Source organism: Vigna unguiculata, chromosome 8 (genome assembly GCF_037176805.1).
Source record: "Vigna unguiculata cultivar grain cowpea cultivar isolate G323 ecotype 2 chromosome 8, ASM3717680v1, whole genome shotgun sequence".
Taxonomy (NCBI): domain Eukaryota; kingdom Viridiplantae; phylum Streptophyta; class Magnoliopsida; order Fabales; family Fabaceae; genus Vigna; species Vigna unguiculata.
The window spans coordinates 31,522,988-31,546,589 of NC_140799.1; the positions used below are offsets into that span (position 1 = coordinate 31,522,988).

The 23,602-nt window shown below is 34.5% G+C and overlaps 1 protein-coding gene across 1 annotated transcript; it reads right to left on the bottom strand.

Annotated features, from left to right (window-relative positions):
- Nucleotides 1-210: 210 nt before the first annotated feature.
- LOC114193303 (E3 ubiquitin-protein ligase UPL1-like) lies at nucleotides 211-16,636 on the bottom strand. Its single transcript, XM_028083037.2, has 17 exons — nucleotides 16,462-16,636; nucleotides 16,158-16,282; nucleotides 13,762-13,857; nucleotides 13,475-13,678; nucleotides 6,800-13,319; nucleotides 5,613-6,667; nucleotides 5,243-5,542; nucleotides 4,958-5,162; nucleotides 4,490-4,755; nucleotides 4,100-4,386; nucleotides 2,700-3,795; nucleotides 2,473-2,619; nucleotides 2,290-2,370; nucleotides 1,988-2,213; nucleotides 1,730-1,869; nucleotides 574-680; nucleotides 211-483 (listed from the first exon to the last, which is right to left on the bottom strand). Exons 2-17 carry the CDS (start codon nucleotides 16,251-16,253, stop codon nucleotides 381-383), a joined length of 10,929 nt encoding a protein of 3,642 aa, XP_027938838.2. The 5' UTR covers nucleotides 16,254-16,282; nucleotides 16,462-16,636; the 3' UTR covers nucleotides 211-380.
- Between the last annotated feature and the right edge of the window lie 6,966 nt (nucleotides 16,637-23,602).

Below are 23,602 nucleotides of genomic sequence, written 5' to 3' on the forward strand. Positions count from 1 at the left end.
GAGAGAAACAAGGAAGAAAAATTAGACGCATGAGATCCACTGAGTGGAGTAAAAGGAGAAATTTCAAGTGAAAAAGGACTATTGGGGAATGAAACCACTAATTTTGTTTGTCTTATAACTATAAATGGTAATAGGAAAATTAAATCTGCAAGAGAAGTCCTGAAAATTTTGGTATGAAAATGAGGAGGTAGTGGTTTGTTGATTATGTGATTAAAAAACTGCCAACGGCATTTCCCATTGCAAAAATACGACTGTACAAGATATTAACATGATATGAACTTAAAAACTGAAATCCCCTGTACGACTGGATTCTATTCTGAAATAGCTCCTAACCTAAAAATGTAATACATTGTATTTTGTACCCACCCCGATCAAATTTCTCATCCAAATCCAAAACCCTCACTTCCCTCATGAACTGCAAGCAGTAACCTCTCTTCCAAATGTTGTTTAGATGGATACTCCGGCAAATCTAATTGATTGAAACTGCATTAACAAAGCTCAGTTTTAGATCATTTTAAATCACACCACTGAAATTATCCATTACAACTGAAACCAAAGGGGAAAAACACATACCAAGTATGAGCAGAAGGTAAGTGATCAGGACTTCCATAGGCTTTGTGTATCTGAAACTTCTGGGACCCCGAAATTCCTTGAAGAGCACTAAACCCTTCCAAAGGCACCTGAAACATTGCATTGTAAATGTTTTTACCGCTTCAAGTTATTAAAAAAAGGTGTACACATTATTACCATATCATAATGAAGAGGTATGAAAAAACTCGTGCAATTGGACCACAAATCTTAAGATCTTACCAAAAGTAAGAAAATGTATTTTAATATAAAAATGATTAACTAATACATATAATCGTTGAAATTTAAGGAATGCTTTAAATACTGATTATAATATTAAAATTTATTTTATATTCAATTGCAATTACTAAGAAAAAAATCAAGCAGAAAGAGACAGACAAGAAAATTAGTCAAGATATCTTTTGTTTCAAAGAAAGGCTACAAAAGCCAACTTTATGGGTTTCAGGAACAAAAACCCGTTAGAGCTTCTTCAGCAGTTCAGTCAGATCTAGTAGAACACTAAAGAGACACACTGATGATCTGGCCAAAGAAAGAACAGACGATGATGCCCCAACAAATAATAGACAAGTCAGGTCAAGAGAGCGTAGAACAAATAGGAGACATAGAACAAGATCTAAAAGCTTTAGGAAAGGATTTTGAATGGTGTTAGAGAAAGCTTCAAAATTCAATGGCTTGCAGCAAAGAAAGGATCTAGGGAAAAAACAACAAAAAAGGAGTCTGGCTTTCCGGTTACCCAAACCCACAAAAGCCCAGTTGCATCAAACAAATTCAAATGATTAAAACCACAAATTCCAGGGCCCTACAAGTATGATCAGCTTTTGCACTTTGATCCTACTCCGGATCCAGCGGAGAGTCTTACAAAATGTGTAAGACCTTACAATTCGACGACCTTCATCACAATTTGGATACGCTACTAAGATCATTGCATGCATTCAGGAATAAAATTCAGTCACACTCATCTCATACTCTGCAGCAGCTGATCTCAATAGACTCACTCTTGACTAAAATGCTTCAGAAAGAATTTGAATACATGAAACATGTGCAATTTCAAGTAGATGGTATGGATTGTGTTCACATGCAATATATCCCGAATGAATGAGTAGCCTATTAAAATTTGAAAAGTTCCTGGATAGAAATATACCTTTGATGTGCCTGTCACAAACTGCAATAGCCTAGCCTTGTCTTCTTTGCTTAAACCTTGAACAACCTCCCAAAACCATTGGATAACTGGCGATGCAGCACTATATCCAGAATATTCGGTGTTTGCTCTCAAGTCGTCCACTGAAATAAAATAAGTAAAGCAACAGTCAAATTTGCCCTTCCAGGCAAATTCTCATTGGGAGAGCAATTGAACATTAATCACATCTGTTAAAAACTAATGTAAAGGACCGAGTCTCACAATCAATATCAGGAAGCCCACTGATCAATAATTCCAGCTCTTTATCATTGAATATTGATATCAACTCCCTGGGAATCAATTCATTGAACCCTTCCAAGAAAGAATTTATCTGAGGTCGAATAGCTGTTGTCAACCGATGCTCAGCAACCAAATCAACATATTGATGTTTGTTCTCCTCAGTAACTTTGATATTCCGTCCACCGGGAATCAACTCATAATCCGTCACCTAGATATATTTATAATTAAACCATAACAATGCATAATCCAACATTACATCTCAGTTTTAAGAGCATTGTAAATACCTCCGTTCGTTCATATAAGATCAATTTTTCCTCATCTGCGTCAATGCTAAAAGTAAGATCCAGAACATCACTGATATCATTCTGCAATCATTCCAGAAACAGAGACAATCATCAATAATTGAACAACAAACCAAGTGTGATTAGAATACAAAGGGAAGGAGAGGTCTACATAAATGCACTTGCCTCAAGCATCCATTTCAAATTTTTGAAATAATCAGGGTCAATGGCTTCAATATCATGATATGTAACTTTGACCCCAAGAATGTGCTTGTAAAATGATCGAGTAAAATGTACATCCAAGAGTTGACCATCAAATAATGCTTTTCCAACCTGGATAAGACAGAAAGGGGTATAAAAATAATCATATATGACTAAAAGAAAATATTCAAAACAGTTGAAAAGGGACCCACCACTCTACCAACAAATTTGAAATAAGATAAATGTTCTGTTTGGTAAACAGAGTTAGGGTTTGGCTGAAACGTTGATTCATTTCCCACTGTAGTAAAAAGCAGTGCTCCTTTATCAAAAATAACTCTGGACAACAATTGATACCATTCCCTTGTAAGCCCACCTGCATCAATACCCTCCTCCCCTTGGAAGTGAACAGTCAACCTTCCCTTCAAATCTTGAGTTGATCTCATACGAAGCTGGTTATAAGAATCTTCTAGAACATATGCCCTTCTCACTGATATTCTCAAGGGGCTATGGTGATGGTCGTGCTGATGCTTAATTTTTGAACGGAAATGGGCTCGTTTATTATCAAAGTCAATAAATCTAGGAACCTTCAGCATAAGTGAGAAAGATTTCTCGAGCAAACCAGGGTTTTGCCTTATAAAAGCATTTAGTAGCTTCCTATGCTTCTCTGAGAACCGTACAAAAGCAGCATGTTTCTCGTCTACTTTTGCAGAAGTTCCAGATGCTTTCTGGGGAGCAGATGTGCTAGCATACTCAACATCAGAAATAACAGGAATACTTGATTCATGACTAGCATCTGGCTGAGCGGGATGCAATTTCTCACAGACCACAAAGAAAGATTCAATGTACGGTAATATATTTTGAGAACCAGCTGGTAGCGGAGACATTACACCAGACGGTTTAGACACAAATGTACTAGAAGATGTCAAAGACTCGGATGCAGACTCTGAGTAAAATTCTATCTTACTTATGCAACAGCTCAGCTCATGCCACAAAGGCTCTAATACTGAATTGATTTCCCAAACCTCAGAAAGGGCAGGAATACCTTTATCATTCTCCTTCCGAGTCAGTAAAGTTACAAGGGAACTCAACGCTTGCAAAACTCTCAAAATTGAAGCTCCATCCGTAGAAGTAGTACTGAGCAGTGATTTCATTGCTTCACCGAAGACACGTAACTCATTCATTGCAGATGAAGTCAACTTTTGAACTGCTTCTGCCAGCTCAGTGACAAAAAGCTCACAATGACTTGGAGCTATGGCCACTAATTTCTTCATTACCTCCGCAACAAGAGTATATGCATTATCTGACAAACTGACAGGAATGCACAAAATGTCAGATCAACTCCAAGGTTAATAAAACAACTTTGTATATCAATATCAACAATAGTTACATAGCTTAGCTAGAAGCTCTAATTGGTGAATACTTCAACTGTGGCATTACAAACAAAAATGCGAGCAAATGCACATATCAATAAAAATGACTATTAATGATTCTATGTCACGAATTAAACCGCCCCCCACCCATACACTGTCAAAAACACAAAATCTCCTAGTCATTATGAAAAGGTACACAAAAATGCAGAAATGCTGACAACAAGCATAGGCCAATCACATACCCTTCTTGTGCAAGCAGGGAGCAGAGGAGCCGGAGTTCTGCTTTCCGAAGATTACTCAACACTCCATGTGAATCACATTCGACTTTATGACCAGAAGATGTGGGTTTGGAGGAACCCTCAACATCAGTAGATTTGTCATCTCCAGATGATAAAATATTAGAATCTGCATTCACATCTGCCTCCACGGCAGAAATTTGTGGACCCGATGGCAGGTTAGTAGATATCAGGGACTTGTCAGATGACTTGTTTCCAGCACTATCAATGATCACATCCAGTAAATTTAGCAGCTGAAAACACACCACAGTTACATGATATTATGTCAGCACCGACTGAAACTCTGATGGCACGTAAAATTAAATGACAAAGATGCCAATAAAACCAAAGCATCACCTGCTCAAGATGGGCTATGCTCCGCAAATAAAGTGGTTGGTTCAAGAGACCCAAAAGCATTGCAATGGAGACGTACCCTTCATTACTTTCACTTATATTTTCTTCACCTTCAACAACTATCACAGCTTTGCCCCGTGCGTCAACTGGTTCTTTAATTGCAGGGTGAGGTAGTCTAAACTGAAGCAAAATTTTAGCCACGTACAGATGATTGCGAGCAAGATAAGTGAGAGTTTCAAGTATTCTACGAGACAGCAATGGGGGAACTCCTATGTGATTGAAAAATAGGAAAGGTATTAATAAATCCATTCCCAAAAAAAAAAACAAATATTAAAAATGGACAATTCAGTATGCAAAAGCTCATGAAATAAGAAAATAAAATACATTTCAGACAACTCATAATTGGGAAGATTCACAACAATAAGCACCAATGACAAATTGTATTTATGCTGCATAATCAAGTATTCTTACCATCAAAAGATTGAGGACGTGAATACATTACATTGCTCTGACAACCATATAATCTATATGGTGGTTCAACTTTACTAAAATAACTGACAGGCCTTTTAACATCAAGCATTAGTAAGTCCATCAGAATTCTCACTAGAGAGATTCTCGTTTCACTATGAGCACAAAGATTTAAAAGAAGCCTCTGGAGTTGGCCCTTGTAGAGTGGCTGCAAAAAAATAAACAAAGAATTGTAGGGAATAAAGAATGACTCTTATTGAAGGACTTCTTCGAATCACAAAGTAATACCTGCACTACGCGAAATAACCGAATCATAGCATGCAAAGCTTCTGTATCAACAAGAGGTGCTCCATCAGCTTCAACAACCTTAGATCCACCAGACCGGCGAGAAGAAATGGTTCCCCCAGCTGCATCCAAACCAGAACCAACACCTTCTCGTCTTGAAGTCTCCCCTCTTCGACTTCTCGGATACATACCAAACACAGTACGACTGTAACGATGAGCAAACCTCTCCCGCAACATATTTGCCTCAGCAACAAGAGCAGGTGTAAGACTGGCAAGAATAGTATCTGGTGATGTTAACAGAACCTGAAAAGGGGAAAAAACTTAAAATCACAGATAATCTCACTTTTATATAACAGTGAACGTATAAACTTGCCTCTTCTCGTAAGTCTGATGGAAAAGTTGCAATTATTGAGACCGTATCCATTTCCACAGGTTGCCCTTCCAGCTCCTGAGACTGATGCAATCTCTGTGCTTGCTGCTGAGCTAAAACTTCTGCTCTAATATCAGCTGGAAGAGCAGCAAGGAACTCTGGATCAATATCCCCAGTGTTTTGAGACTCAACATTTGATGGCTGAGCCGCTTGACCCTGCTGAGCTGAGAGGACTTCGGCACGCAGCTCCTCAGGAAGAGCATCAAGAAAAGCAGGATCAATAGCTCCTGATCCTGCATCACTGTTTACAGGCTGCTCTGCTGCTGCTGGACCATCTTGATCTGCATCATGGCTTGAATTTTCAGAAACTTCAGTAACACTGTGAAGGGACGCATCTCTTCCAACAGGAGAAAATTGAGTCAAAGGCGTATTTGCTCTTCTTGTGCGGGCAGCCTGTGAATCACCTGCTATCCTATCTGCAGAAACCTGCCTTTCACCACCATCATCATGGCCATCAGCACTTCCAATCTCAACATCCAAGCTCCTAAGGCTTTCACCAAAAGTTGCTCCACTACCACTACTCTCCTGGCTGACAGCTTCAACATCTCTCACATTCCCATCATTATGTTCAAATTGCATCTCAACTGCCTGAGATTGCGTGCTTAAAACATTTGCTTGTGAAGGATCAGTCCCTGTTGGTCTGGCATCCACGTTACTATTATCAATGACTGAAGGAGGTATTGTACTAACTTCCAGAATAGGATTACTTTCAACGGGGACATCTGGCATTGCACCTCCTGCATCCTGTGCCTGGGTGATTCCAACTTTACCATGAGAGACGGCTTCTGCTATGTTCTGATTGGATGACTTTTCGGCACTCGGTCGCCTCAATTGATTGACAAGCAACTCCTCAAGCCCTTGTGGAACAACAACAGCACTTGTCCCACCACTTTGTTGGTAATTATCAGTCCACAAGTGCAAACGTTGGGCTTGGCGTCCACTTCTCAGGGATCGAAATATATTATCCAAACCCACTGAGTTGTTCTCCAATGAACTATCTGAAATATTTAAACAACATAACAAAAAGCCCAAATGTCATCAAAAAATCAAGTCTTGAAACAACTAATACGCTAAGAAAAACACGTCGCTGAAATAGATTATCAATAACAAGAAAATTCAGAGAAACTAGCCTGATTGCCCAGTAGGTGGTGGGAAAGAAGAAGGTTCAAGCAAGAGTGGATGACGAGCAGGCAAGGCAGTATCACCAGTTCTGCCCAAAAGACTATAAATAGATGTTGTCCGTCCAGGACGTCTAGATCCAAAAACTTCAAGTGGCATCACATGAAAAGCCTCATTTGCAAAACTATTATCTCTGCCAAAAACGTCAATATGGTCAAAAACATTAATTCCCTCCTCAAGTCGTAGTATAACACCATCTTCATCTTCCTCATCATCCTCATCCTCTTCCTCCATCACTTCATCATCAAAATCTTCATCATCAATCTCATGTTCATCTTGATCTGTGTCAGGAAGCGGCAAATGATGGGCTTCTTCCAAATCATTGTGTTCCTCGTCATCCTCCTCATCTTCATCTACATCCTCACCTTCATCACCAGACATATCATCGTCATCTTCATCAAGGTTTTCTTGGCCACGAGGTTGAATTTCAAACTGTAGACCCACATTTTCCATTCCATTTTCAAGATCTCTTGCATCCTCAGAATTCTCATGCATGTAATCATCCTCATTACCAGGAGCAAAACTCCCATCAAGATCTTGATCATGTTCCATATCATCAGTAACAGCTTCTGACCCACCACCATAGGAGCGAACTGCATAAGACCTGACATGGTCAACTTGAAGGGAATCGGGATTGGCTTGTGAGGTCGTTTCCATGGACTGAGAGATCTCACCAATATTATTAGTTCCTCCAGGTTGACTTAGAACAGAAGGTTTTGCAGAAATATCACCCTTCCCTGTACTAGAGTCAACTGAATGGACATGCTCCTTGGTTACCAATTCAAGAGCTTTAATAATGCCAGTAGCAACTTCAGATGAATCAGGATGGTCAAGGTCCAAAACTTGTAGAGTACAAGTGAATGGTTTAACCAATCCAGAATCAATAAAAGTGGTGGTGGCCTCAGCTGAGATGGATGAACCAGCAGGTGTTCGAGCAGCCAAAACATCATTCAATAGATCAACAAAAACCTGAACTTCATTTCCTGGACTCCTAATGCCATGACATAAATCAACAAATTCATTGATGATATAACTAATCTCACTAAAAACCCTTTTCCTTGCCTCTGTAGACCGAACACAGGCAGCCACCAAAAACTGGTTGGCCCTGGTTGCTAATTTTTGCCTCCAATCCCCATCAACTTTCTTGTCCTTCTTTGAGTTTCTAGAACATGGAAGAAAATTATGAAGAATATGACAGAATATCCCACCCATGCTTAAACCTGCAGGACTCTTTTGATAAGAAGCCCTAATGCTGCTCATTTCAGCATCTCGTCGAAGTAGAACATGAACAGATGATGAATACATCAATAATATCTCTGTCAGAAGCTTTAGAATGAAGACAGTCTTTGCAAGTGATGCAGAAGCATCCTGACTACCAGTTTCATTGTCCTCAGACATGGTGGCAACAGCTTTTCCTTTCCCTTTAGCCAAGGAGACATCAATTTCCATATCAGTTGATGCTGCGTTTCTGGGAAGAGCATTTGAAGCAATGTCATCCTTCAGAGGGGGAATAAAAGTGCAAATAGATTCAAGAAGAAGTTCTATTACATTAATAAAGCTTTGGGTAGGCTTTTTGTGACTTTTGGCACTCTTGGTATTTGAATCATTAATTTTGCCATTGACAGAAGGTGAGGTGATTGTATTTCCCAAACTAACTTTCCCATCACTGTTCTGTACTTTATCTTTCTCCTTAGCTTTGTCTTTATCCCTGTCTTTCAACAAGACAATGTACGGCCTCTCACCAACCATTTCAACTTGACACACAGATTGAGCAGCTAGCATAAAAGTTGCTGGATCCCGAGAAACCACAGAAGCTAAATTTGAAAGGAAATTATGAGGATTGACCCTTCCATTTGGATGACGGTTGGATGCAATTATGAGACTATGTTTTATCTCAGATTCCATCGCAAGTTGGAGTGTTTGTGGATCTTCAAGAACATGACGAACAATACTGGCAGCAACATTATCAAACCCAGGGAAGAGGCTGCTGGTTGGCAAAGAAAGAAGTAGACTTAGCCCACCAGCATCCAAAAAGGTAAGAGCTACAGAATGATTCCTTGTAAGATTGGAACACAGTAACAGAACAGCATGCATTGTATCGGATGGAAGCTGATTCTTCATACAACTACAAGCAATCTCAACCAGTCTCTTCTGTTCATGTATATCAGCATACTTCATACTGAGTCCAAATGCAGACTGCAACCTGTTTTGCTTATCTTCATCAATGGTAATTGATACCTGCTGGCTATTCACAGGTTCCTTCTTCAACTGCTCAGTAATTTCAGAATTCAATTTTTGATCCACTTGCAACAACCTGTCTAGTGCTAGGAAAGCAGCAGTGACCCATTTTGGTATGTGCTGCTTCTCCCTGCTATCTAGACTAGAATCCCACTGGAACAGTAGATCAGAGGCAATTTTAATCATACCACTCTTAGATGCAGCTTCCCTAGCTAAAGAATCCTCATTAAGAATTAACGCAAGAACATGAAAAAGAGCAGCCAGGATGGCATAATTTCCATTGTTAGAAACCAAACCACATTCTTTTATCCGTTCCACAATAAAAGAGACCACATTAGTTCTATGTTGACCATCATCCTGAGAGCAAATCATCACAAGCAAGTCACGGACCGGAAAAGCAAGTGGATCCTTTGACAAAAGTTTTGTGCAAGTAGATAGCAACTCATCAACAGGAGGAAGTTGGACCATCTCTTCCTCAAGATGTTGGGTATTGTCATTAGCAGCTGCATCCTTTGAATCTGATTCAGAGTTTCCAAGGGACATGGCAAGTGCGCGGGCAAGTTCATCATCTTCTTGTGTCTCCTCTGGATGAGAGAACAACCACTCCATTGCCAACTCCACACTATTTGACCCAACTTGCCTCAAAGCTTCTTCTGCTCTAGACCTGGTAAAACCCATCTCTACAATGGTTGAAATCGTTGTTTCATTAGGAGGTGGCCCAGTAATACGAGCACCACCACTACCATTCACATTTTTAACTTCAATGCCTGTGTAGACATGCTTAATTATAGAAATAACTGTAGAGATAAACTCGTAACTACAATCAACAAACTGGGGATGAGTCCAAACAGGAAGTACAGTCTTCATTACTCTGGATTGAAGGACCTTCACAAAAGTCTCAGCATCCCTTGGGAAAGGTGCGTCACCATTAGTGAGGGGTTGTGCAAGCAAATGCTTTGTGAATGATGACAATATAAAAGAAGAAGTCACTAGATGGTCCATCAATTTCCCATAACTAGCCAAGGAGCCATAAATCCAACAACTATCTGAATCTTCCTTGTCATCCTGCTTTGCATTTGCATCATCAGTATCCATGGGTGAAGCAGGGGCCCGATTAACTGTAAAGAGCAGCTGACTGGTAGCTTCAAAGGTAGTTAATACAATTTCAATAACACCACGTCCATACAAGCAATTTAGCAGAATAGGGTTGCAAGAATCTAGCCTCTCCATTAGAATATTATCCATAAAATCAATCACCTTCCCAAAATATCGACATTTTGTTGATATGGATTCTTCTGTTCCAGAAAGATTTACACAACGGCCACCATAGTTCATGTGATCAAAAGCAATGGATGCAAAAGTAGAAGCCACTGATTTGGAGGCAGGACTTACATTCACAACATCATCACGTCGACGTGAAGGTAGCAACATTACTTTTCCCAACTCTTGGAATAAATGGGTAATGTGAAATGAAAGTGATCTAACCATGTCACAACAGGAGGTATAATATGGTCTCTGCTTGTCAGATTCCTTCTTATGAGCAGTCTCAGAAGTATCATCTGACCCAGAATGCTGGACCTGGTTACTAGAACTTGACCGCATGTTAGATGATGGCCCAATTGAAATTGATCTATGTTGAGAACCAGGGGAACGGCCCAAATCTCGATACAGATTTATAAGGTTAAAAAACTGAGATTCAACGCTCCATCCAGGTGTTCTCCTTCTTAATAATGGATCAAGAAACTGCCTGAAAGAATTGAATCTTTGCTCTTCACTTTCAATTGCATCCCCTTCTGCCTGTTGTGAACTAGAAGAATAAATACCATCTTCGTCATTCTCAGGCTTTCTATTTTCGAGTAGAGCAATTTGCCACAGAACTTCACGATGTACAAGCCCAATATCTTCAAGAACATCCTTACTCCCATTTCCAAATTCCGTAAGCAATGCAGTCACCCAACGATTGTCTTTTGATGTAGCGAGAAATAGAAGGAACTCAACCACAAAAAGTGAAGAAAAGAAGCCACCATCAGATGTCATCCTTGGATCCAACAACAAAGGTTCAGGAGCTGCATTAAATCCCTCTAAAGCTTTCTTCAAGTGCTCCCTAAGGGAAGAACAGAAGGCACGTGCCAGAGGAATGGAATGATGTTGAGCAAACCCTTTAAATACCATAGTGCTATGTAAAGCAATAGACATGCCATCTGAGGATTGTGCAATAGAGGGGCGTAACAACAACTTCAACAAAGCTTCAATTCCTGATTTTTCAACAAACAAACGGCATGTCTCACCATTTTCTATAGTTCTTTGAACCAATACCATCAAATGAAAAACACATAGCTGAATAAACTGCTCATCACTCATCCCTTCTATAGCTGAACTGGATGTACCGACAATGCAACACTGGCCTTCATTTTCTTTGTTTTTAGAATCTGTTTCCATTGCAGTGCTCTCAGCTTTTCCAGAAGACCCTATATTTTTTCCATCCCCAAAGGATGCAATCTTGTGGATGATTTCAATGATGATATCAACACCGGTGCTTCTCAGTGAAGATACATGCCGTAGAAGTTCCTCCACAGCATTCGCCAAAGGAACAATAGCCTCATTCATGGCTAAAACATACTTCTTGCTAGTGAAAATGTCAAAAAGGAACCGTAGTGATGAAGATTCTCTAACAGCCTCTAACCCTTTGGCATTGAGACAAATAGCCCCAAGACCATTTGGAATGCATGACAAAGCCTTTGATGAAGGAAGTATGTCAGATCCAACTGACAATAAAAACGCATCAGGAAGACCCATTTCATGCAGTGCAGAAAAACATGTTGGATCTTTGTGGATTATTTCACTCATAACAGTAACAGCTGAAAAATAGATGTCACCACCAAACTTATCTACATTCTGAAAAATTACGTTGAGAGTTGTAGGTAATGGACTGTCATGAGAATGCTGAGATCTGGTAGAGTTTGTAGGCGCATATGTTGCAGAACCAAGCGCCTTAAGGGAGACCTTTATGAGCCTCTTCTGGGATTGCAATTGATCAGTATTATGTCTAAAGCTTTCACCAGTAAGCATCATGCTATCAGTTTCTCCAACTAAACCAATGACTCTGTGTACCTCTTTCTGTAATCTTTGAGTCAAAAGTTCAATGCCCCCCAATTCTCTAAACAATGATACAGATGAGCTACTATAATCCATAAGCTTCTGAAGAGTTTTGACAGCAAAACAGACAAGATGAATATGTGTAGGATCAAAATCCTCCAGCAAAGGCAAGAAAGTAGGCACCATACCAGAACCTCTAATATTATTTGCAGATGTCGAGGTTGAAACCACATGGAGCAGATAGAACTGAAGAAGTGCTTCAACAAAGGCAAGGGATGATGGATCATTAGAACTCTTCAATGACAAAATAGCCCTTTGGAGCACATTCAGGAGTATCATGCGGTTCCCACCAGCAAAAGTTAAATTAGATCCACTGAGTATCCGGGCTCGATGATGTGATGATGTACATGCTGCTAATTGAGCTCCTAAAGCAAGCATTGCAAGTGTTCTAATAGATCCAGATACAACTTCCTCTGATCGGACAATTCTAATCAATTCATTTGTATATTCTGGTTCATTAGCAAAAAAGGAGACAAGTTCTTCCTGTGCATCACCAGACTGCACTAGAACAATGAAAGCCAGTAGGCAAATTCTGCTGTAAAGCCTGCATATTCTAGGAGACCGAAAGGCCCGAGCATATCTGATTCTAGTGAGCAAGGAAAATCTGAGCTCAGAAGGAATGCTATATTGTTCAATGCACTGCTTCATCAATGACAAATCATCTTCTTTGCACAGATGTAAATCTGGCATGTGTATAACTGTTGTGCCAGTGGAAACTGCCTCTGCACTTTGTTCCTTGCTCTGGGCACTGGGAGCATGCAATTCAAAATAAAGGGTAGTACCTATGCGATAATTTGATTGGTCATGACCAATCTTTGTAATATCAGAAGGAAATAAGCTCAGTGCTTCATCTTGGGCATCCTCATTTGCCATAATACAAGTGTACAATCCCAGACCTTCCTCCTTGCTTCCCCAGCCCTGAGCTAGAGACAAAAGATAGCTGTTCACCGAACCACAACAAATCATCTTTGTACTTCCATGAAGCTTAGAGGGGTTAATTTTTACAAGCGCAGAAAGAGTTTCCAATGCAGCAATAAGAATCTCAGGATCTGTCGATGCAAGTAAAAGCTTGAAATGCTGAAGAGGAACAGATAAAGATAAAATATCAGAAATAAAAGTTTAAAATATATATAAAAAAAAAAAAACACTTGACTAAAACAAACAGGGGAAGGAATTAAGAAAAATATATCAATTGAGACCAGGCATAGATAATACACAATTGACCAACTAACCTCTAAGCCATCAAAGGAACTTTTGTTTGCACAGTTCTCTAAAATTATCTGTGTCACTCGTAATATTTGCAGAATTGCATGTTTTGGTAATGGGCTGCCGTCTTCTAGATTATCTAACAAAGTCAAATCGTTTCTACATGACAAATAAGTCTTGAAGTATGTATCAAAATGAAGCAACAATGGTCTCCAGTGATGGAAATTCCCCTGATGTAAAAGAAAGGCTTAAGCACGGGGAAAATAAAATAAATTACTCATTGCAACAAACAATCAGACTAAAATGGCAAAACCTTATTGTACTCCCACCGAAAGCCAGAAAGCGGAATGGCAATATCTTGTAATGGACATTTGATAATCTTCTCAATGAATCCTTTGATCTTAGGAGGCTGAAACCAGTCAACCACCAAAATAAAATGACATAACATGGATGTTGGGTAAGGAAATGAATGAAGATGTCTAAAAATATAATAACATCTAAATAAATAATACAAAGGAACATAAGAATACACAATTTGAAATGCAGTTGAAGCAAATTTGCAAATATATTCAACTTCATAAATTTGTTTGTGACAATCAGTGTTGACTGAGGAGTGACAGTATAACTCAAATGTTTAGAAAAAGGAAATTGTCACCAAATAACATTAATATTACCAAAAGGAATGGATATAAATAAATGGAGCAGACTCAATTTAAATGAAGAGTCGTGGTAATTGCCACTTTAAACAATGCATGCACAGAAAGAAGTACCAAAACCTAAAGCTGTTCAAAAGCCACAAGCTGCTATTTCTCCTTAATGAGTAACAGGGTATGTTCACACTTCTGTATTCTGTATACAGAAAATTAAAGTCATGTAACCTATCAAAGCCTAAGATACACAGTACACAACATGAAATCAGTATATTAGAATATCTACTTTAGTGAGAAAATAAGAGTAAAATTGGGAGTTTTCTCTTAAATTTTGCATTAAATATTTTAAAAAAACATGGTGATGGGCTCTCTTGATGATAACTGACTAACTACCTCTAAGTTGGTCAGTGTTCCAACAGAAAGAAACAATGAATACAAAACCATATGCTTCAGTGATAAAATGTAGAGAATGCCACAAAAAATAAGAAGCTAGAAAAAAAAAGAGTAAACTAGAGAGTTCTCTAAATTTGAATAAACTCCCTTGCCCAAAATGAGTTCCAACATTTTAACTGTCTAACTATCTCTAAGTCAGTTATGAGGGGGATAGAAGCTATGACTACACTACATTCTACTACACATGTAGTTTTCTCTAGTGACCTTGAATACGACAGTAAATAATGATAAAATATCAACTACTTGTAAGTAATATGGATAGAATTGGAGCTTATGAATCATATTCTAATATTCAGTGTTTAAATTAGACAACAAAAATGCATCCAGGAGGCCTGAGTTCTATCAATACTTACATAAATTTATGCATAGTGCAACTTTTATGAGAAACAGATGATTACATGCTGATTAAACCAGCTCTAGTAAGTGACTGGTGAAATCAGCAGATAAGGTAAACAAGTAACAGTTTAATATACTCAAATTTTGAGGTAACAAACTAGTACAAATACCATTATCTTAACTGTATATTATTTAGTTCAGTGATGTTCAGTGATGAATACATCGGCTTATAAATTTAAAACACGGTAACTAACTATGCTTCATTTGTAAATATTTTAAACAAACTTGTAGCAAAGGCATCTTATATACTGCATATTATAATGGTAGAAAGAACTATTAAAATGAATAGAAAAAATCAAATACAACACCCAAAATTCAAACAAGTACACAATTGAGTTGCTTATTCTAAACTTTTTTAGTTAGTGGTAAATAGTTTTGAGACAAATCCCATTTCAGTCCATGTAAGACTAAAATGGGAGAGCTCAGTTTACCTTTCAAACGCACTGCCAAACAAAACATAAACTACAGAAACAGTAATGTAGCAATAATGAACTCCACATCAAAAATTATGGATTAATTCCATGTACAACTATTTTTGCTAGCTTTCTACCAATTTGAAGAAAACATAAACTCAGTAATATGCTTTACTAATTAAAAAAAATGCATTTGGTGGTCGTCGAAGCAAAAAAAAATCAACTTTTTCCTAAGAATTAACACAGTTACAACAGAGAAAACAACTTCCAATCATAAATACCAGCAACACATTCAAATTTTCGATCAACAAACACAAGTACAATGCATAAACCAGACTATCAATAACTAAATACAATCAACCAAATGCATAGTGCTCTAATATCCCTGCTACATGAAAACATTATTCAGTTTCAATATTTTCTTTAGAAAACAAAACTCTTAATAACAAACACACACGAAAAAAAAAATTTATAGTTCTCACAATCAGATGAATGAAGTCAGAAAGACAGAATCCACCAACAACTAAAACACAAACTTCTATCCTTGAACGCAATTCATATCAAGGCATGCAATTCATATCAAGGCACACACGCTATATTTTTTATCACGTCATATATCAATGTCAAGCAATAAGAATCCTAATCCTAACTATATATCAATGTCAAGCAATAAGAATCCTAATCCTAACTATAGGTTTCGTCCTTAAACCATATTAGAAAACATTAATCCCTATTATTAGCAAACACAACAACACAATGCATATTAGATAGAGAGGATAAACAAAAGACACACTCACAGGCTCAGTGTCCAACTTAACAGAAGGACCAATGGCACCTTCGTTGGACAGAAGCTGGCGCAGCCTCGAAGGCCAACTCGATCTTAGGGTTGTCATCTCACCTCAACAGTACACTGAACCACCACCTAAAACCGAAACCAAAAGCAAAATCAAAACCAAATCACAATCTCTATGAAATACGATCAAATTAACAAGTTTATGAAACAGAATAGGTCGATAACAATCCGCGATTGCGCCGAAGCGATTACTGACACGGAATCAGCAATTGGTGTTGAAAAACTGGATCAAGTTGTTGGCAAAGTACCTGAGAGATGAGAGAGAAAGGAGAAAGATGCACACACATTCGAAGGACTACGATAAGAAGAAAAAGTGAAACCCCAATCAGAGAGGGAGAGAGAAAGGGATGAGAATCCTTGCTTTGTGTCTGCGAAGTGAGAAGAAATTTGATTTTACTTTCAACACAATTTTTTGTGCCCTCTGTGGTAACGAGAGTGTTATATAGAGTGAGGACTGAGGCTGGTTGAGTCCTTCTTTTCCTTGCTTACACTATGGGGTCTTCTAAGCGCGCGTTTTTTTCCCTTTTTACCCCTAGGTTTATTGGTATTCCAACGTGGGTGTTTCGTTTGTTTGCTTAGTTTGTTTAGTCTTGTTGACTTTTGCCTTTGAAGTATCACATTTTAGATATAAAAAAAATAATCATATTCTACATCATTTTACTTTAATCTTTTATTTGATTTGATGTCACATCAAACTAAAAAATGAACTTATTAGACGGTGTGATACTAAGTAAGTTTATTATTTTGTTAAGAACAAATAGAAAAGTTCGTGTTGGGATAAGTAGGAAAATATGTTTTTTGCATGATTTAAATTGTTTGCTGACTTAATAACACATTATTAAAATTTATTGCATTTTATTAGTCTGGATTTTTTATGGAGGAGGTGACTAAGAAAAATAAAATAAAATATATTTATAATATTTAAGAATTTGATCAATTCTTTATTTAAAAGAATGCAAAAATCCAATTACTTTATTAACTGTAAAGGTAACTTTTAATATAATTTTTATGAATTCAATGATATCTGGTAATTTTTACTATTAAATTTTTGAAAAAAATGGTAGTGATAATAAGTAACTTTATTTCTCTCACACATACGCGCATGTACGGTGACGCAAGTAAAATGAAAACATTACTATTACAAAAATGAGAACTTTAGATATAACTCATTCAACCATATATATATATATATATATATATATATATATATTAAAATAAGTTGAGAATCATTAATTTTTATTCTTTAATTTGTGAAGATATTGAAATAAAATATAATTATATTTTACATATTATTAATTAATTTTTTTATTGTTGGATATTATATATAATTAATTATTATATCTTTAAATATTATGTATAATCAATTTTTTTCATAATTTATTAATACTAGTGAAATACATGTGTTTACTTTTGTATGATAATACAAATTGATAAAATTATAATTATTATAATTATAAAATTATATATAAATATTTTTTATGATTTTATTGTAAACAGTTATCATTTATTTTGTAGTTAGTTTAATAATTAAAAATCATTAAATAAAAAATCATTAAATAAAAAATGATTAAATTAAAAAAAAAGTATAAAATGAATAAAATAACTATCTTAATTTAAAAAAAATATTTTAAAGGATAAAATTAAAAAACGAATATTAACACCAAAAAGGAATATGTATATATTGGAAATGCCTCTATATGTATATATTTTAAAAAAAAAACTATTATTTAAAGAGTAAAATTAAAAAACAAATATGGTAAAAGAAAAATCCCTTTTAGCTACCGTTTTACTTTTTTAAAATATTAGGTATACTTTATTTTTAAATTTGATTGTTTAAATATGATATAATGATTTCAATTTATATTCAATATAATTTTTGTATATGAAACAAAATAATTTTTTACATGTGATAGTTAACTATTATATTAAAATAAGACGTCTAAATTAAAAATTAAATTAATATTATATAATCTCTAATATCTCAAATTACTTATTCTTTTATTTTATTTTAACAATAAATTTTAAAATAACCTTATAAACTAATTAAGATCGTATTCAAACCGCTTAAAAATACGGTGTAAATGTCTCCTTCTTAATATCATATATACTATACATTATGTCATATATGTCTCTTATCTAGTAGAAGTTATAATTATCATTACAAGTATACAATATATTATTCACAATCTATACTCCAAATGTTATAAAAAGTTCAATTATGTTTCTTATATGGTTATATATTGTTATAAACACTACTTTTGAGCCTAGTTCAATAATATAACTCACTTAACCACCAACATAAGTGGATTTTCATTATGTTATTTTTTTGCTTTAAGTGTAATACACCAAGAATCGTGATTTGAGTTTTTGTAACCTTAAAATCATACAAAAGGTTCTTTAACATCACCTAACAAATTATTGTCCTTTTAACTCTAAAAAAATCGATTAAATGTTTTATGATTTGTCATACACAAATCCTAAAGTTTTCAATTTTTATGGACACTAAAAAGAACAAAACCCAAATATTACTTCACAACTTGAGTTATCAATTCATGGCAACAATTAAAGAATTAAAGTGTTTTATCCCTCATTTAATTGAATCAAAACACAATTTCGAGAAATAAAAATATAAATATGCATAGTTAATTCATGATTTAGGACTAACCTTGTTGCTTTTGACCATATTTATACTCAAGAGGAAGATAATCCAATGCAATAAGTAATGATAATTGCATAATATTTCACTTCTTAGTTGTATTATAGAGTATTTGTGTGACTGAAAATTGCATAGTCTTTCGCTTTTTCATTTCGTAATTGCAACTTAATTTATATTTTTAGAAGAGGCAAAGGTGAGTATTAGATTTATTGTATTATGGAGTTCAAGAAAAACCTTACCACAATTGAGTTTTGAACCTGAAACCCAAAATTAAAAAAACACTCCATATTGTGTTTATCTTTCTACATTTTTTTTCACTAACAAAGCAAAGTAATGGGTAAGCATTTATATTGGGTTTTAATTTTATATTATATTGTCAATCACTAAAGGTAATCAAGATGTGAATGGTTTCTTAAACCAATATTTCAACCTTATGGCATCATTTATGGCATCATTTAAACAAAACAATTGGTAAGATTTGATAGTTTGATGGTTTTATTTAAGTCGTTCAAGTGTCTTTTCTTTGTCTTCATGGTTTTAAATGTTAAAAGTGTGAAAGTTTTTATTTTTTTCTCTAAGATTTAAATGTTTTCTTTTTATATTTAACACGTTGAAGTTTATGTTCTGATTTTTCGTGATTACATATTCAAATCGATAATGTATTTAAGGCATTTTGATTAAAGCTTCACATGATTAGGTATAACTATTCGTCACTAGTTTTTTTTTTTTCTTCAATCACCATTTTTCTTTTGGTCATCGAAGATCGTGTTTTTTTTACATATCAATTATATTTCCATTGCTCTTTGAAATTTATTACTTTTTTCATTCAAGTTTAACTTTTGTATTATTTAATTATTTTGTTTTTGTATTTTGCTAATTAAATTTGTATTGCATTTATTTTTCAGGTTATAATTTTATTGTATTGGGACTAAAAAGTCTAACCAAATGTCATCTTTCACTATTGAAATGCTCACAGTGTGTTAAGTAAAGAAGTATATATATATATATATATATATATATATATATATATATATATATATATATATATATATATATATATATATATATACTTCATTCCTTCATGTGTTTGCAAAGTTACCATTTTTTTTTGCCATTTCCTTCTATTCATTTTTCTCTAATTAATCACAAAATCAATGGACACCATGCAAAATATTCCCCACGCAAGAACATCCATCTCAAATACAAGGTCTAAAGTATATTTTCTATTTTCTTTTCCTTTCAATCGTATAATATTTTTTTTGTTCTTCATAAGCGTATTTTGTTTATGTTTATCAAAATTATATTGTTTGGTTGCAAAAATGTAAATCCTTTTCTATTTATTTTGTGTTTCTCATTTATCTCTCTTTTACTTAAATGCATTTTCACCATAAATTTGAAGCCCCACATATACATGAATTGAAATATTTCTTAACAACATATCTAATCATTTTGTTCACTTATAATGTTCACTCTTTCCATCAAAATTATGAATGATTTTTTTCTTTAACAACATTTCCACCATACATTTGTATGGATTGAAATTCATGTTTTTTCATCTCTTTCTTTCTTTCTTTAGAATGAGAGTTTTTGTTATGTTGACTGAGGGTTCGACATTGTATTTTCTTCCAAACTTGGTCATATTGGACTTTGGTTTATTAGAAAGGTAGCATCCACGTTGTTACATAAACATGGACATACACAATCTTATGTTGACTGAAGGTTGGTATGAGCTCAAAAGGTTCTATGACTTTGTTCTAGATCAATACTTACATTTTCGATGCGTGGGGGACATTTGCTCCCACATTACTGTATTTAAATGAGAATATACATTAATGTCGCTGACAACTTTTCATAAACTCCTGACAAAAGTTGCTCCTCTCACAAATGCATATTTGATTCATTTTTATTAAACTTTCGAAATGTCATTGCCAAAAAAGCCATTTGATGAGATATTTTGTTGTTGTTACATCTTTTAGTTATTTAATTTATGTTGGTTTTGTCACATTTTGTTTGTGTTAATTTGCATGTCATTTTGTGTAGGATTTGCCTTTAGATTTTGAGAATTATTTTTACAAAGGTAAACTCACCATTAGACAAAGTAAAACGTGAATTTCTCATAAGAAACTCTCCCAAGAGGTTCGTCAAATTTGTGAGTGAATAGAAGAAATTTTGTTTTGTCCATTGATTGTAGGAAGGTGATCAAATTGTTTTTGAGGTTCACACTGAAAAAACTACCTAGTGAAATAAGAATTTTCTTTGGATTGTAATTTTTTTAAAGCTTTTTGTTATAATTTTCTAATTTTGGGAGAGAGTCACAAATAATCTTATGTGTATAAGTACATTGTTTCGTTATGTTTAATTATGGTATGTTTTATTTATATTAAATTGTTTTTTTCTTTTTTTAAGTCAAGTGTTAACAAGTACTTTACACAATATTGCAAGTGTTTGTAGTATGAATGTTACAAAATATTATAATTTATTAACAAATAAACAAATAATGAGTAAATGATTTATATTGTATTTTACAATTAACATTTAATGATTATTAATTCAATAAACTTATATGTACAAATATTAAATGCATTAAAAGTTATAAAAATATAATTGTAACATTTAACCATAACTTTGGAATGAATTAAGTGTCCTGCCATGAGGATAAGAACTAAGTGAAGATTAAGTAAAGATTTTCTAAAAATATTCAGTTGTTTAGATCAAATTTTCTTGCGTTCTTAAAATAATTATATCTCTAATAGTTTTATTTGTGTAATCTATATTTTACAACTTCTTGATTTGTTTTAGCTTGAACAACATATTCTTACTTTATGTGACAAGAACATACACCTTAATAATATTTTTTTTTAAATGCGTATTTTCGTTCATGTGACAAGAACATATACCTTAATAATTTTTTTTTAAAATGCGTATTTTCATTCAAACTAGATAAAATGTTAGGTATAAACCTGATTCCTTTTTTTAGGATTATTGTTCAATCACTTAAATTTCTGCTTGCAAGTCATTGTGAGTTCATTATGGATACTATTACGAATATCTAAAATCACATATGTGATGAAAATTACTTATCATACACTACTATTGAATTTTTATGTAAAAACAATTGAATTTATTTTTTGTAATAATAAAAAAAATCAAATATAAGTAACATGTGCATCTACATGGGTATAAATACCAGTAAGAAGACAAAACTCATTACAATGTTTTAAAAAATACACATTTTTTAAAATAGTTATTTATAAACACCCATTTTTTAAAAATCATTAATTTTTTCCTTTGAAAAAATGCTTTTATAAATACTTACTATTATAGTTAAGGTACCATTGACGCAATGTGTTATTAGTCAAAGTGATTCATTGGTTGAATTGTGTGATCCTATGCGACTAATATCAATATATGTATATATTCACACATATAATTCTTGCAAATCATATCAATTGGTCATGTGAAAAAGGTTTAGTAGATTAAATCATAATTACATCATATTTTTTAGGTTGTTACACCTTTAAGTAGAAGGACTTATTTGTGACTCTTGGTTGCAATGTTTGACCCAAATGTAAGTGACAAATATAAACAAAGGCAAACACAATTTTGAATCCCAATAAAATAATTACTAAGACACATATTGTTATTAGTTTTATTAATTGTTACATTACAAAGATTTTGTAAGTCATATCACAATCAAACTATGTCACTTGGGCTTAATATATACAAAGATAACAAAAATAATGAGAGTGTAATACTTCATCAATTTTTCTAAGATAACAAGAAAATTTTATTTTTGATTAAAGAAGATTTTGATATTGTCTTTTATTCTTAATTTAATATAAAAACACATTTACCTAATAATAAAATTAAAAAGTTTTGCATAATTAACTCTTTCATTTACAATAAATTTTGACTTTTATTTTATTCATAATACATAGAATTACCTTGACCAAGGTTGGGGTTAACTCGCCTTGACCTAGGCTTAGGTCAATTCAGCACAATTTGAGTTCGGGCCTACTCGGCACGACCTAGGACCTAGCTAGCTCAGACACGATTCAATCGATCCCAATTAGGTTGAGTCTAACCTGATTTTGATTGAATTTGGCCTAATTTCATCTTGAATGGGTCAGACCCAACTAGGTTTTGATGAGGTAAGGCCTACTTGGTCTTGAGGTGCAAGTTAGCTCTAACCCAACTCAACTAAATATGGGACAATCTTGAACTTGGATCCACCTCGACTTGACGAATTATCAACTTGATTAAATGCGAACTTGCCCCAACTAGGCTCAATATGGACCTAGGCCGACTCAACTTGACCTATATCCAAGTCAACTTCACTTGAACCTAACCTTTGTCAATTAGCTCAACTTGAGTCCGGATTAACTCGATTTGATATGAGCCCAAATCAGCTTGGCTTGATCCTGATTGGATCAATTCAGCTCAACCTAATATTTTTTAACTTGAAATGAAGTAAACACACCTTTATTTTGGATTTTCAAAATTCAAAAAAGTATCCAATTTATATAGAATCCAAATGTAATTAAATAAATTGGATCTAAAATCCAAAAATATGAATTTGAAGATGAATCCATTTAAATAGACTTGAAATAATATAAATTTAGATAGTTATAAAATATATTTAAATCTTAACATACAAAGTGCAAATGGCAAATTGAATATACTTACTATTTTGTTCGTTTTCAAGTTGAATAATAAGGAATGCATTACACTCA

What these genes read in the sequence shown, in the direction of transcription:
- LOC114193303 (XM_028083037.2), bottom strand. Translation starts at nt 16,253, where the DNA reads ATGACAACCCTAAGATCGAGTTGGCCTTCGAGGCTGCGCCAGCTTCTG. An exon ending in ACCACCTACTGGGCAATCAG is followed by an intron (nt 6,668 to 6,799) that starts GCTAGTTTCTCT and finishes TAAATATTTCAG; the next exon opens with ATAGTTCATTGGAGAACAAC. An exon ending in ATTTGAAATGGATGCTTGAG is followed by an intron (nt 2,371 to 2,472) that starts GCAAGTGCATTT and finishes GAATGATTGCAG; the next exon opens with AATGATATCAGTGATGTTCT.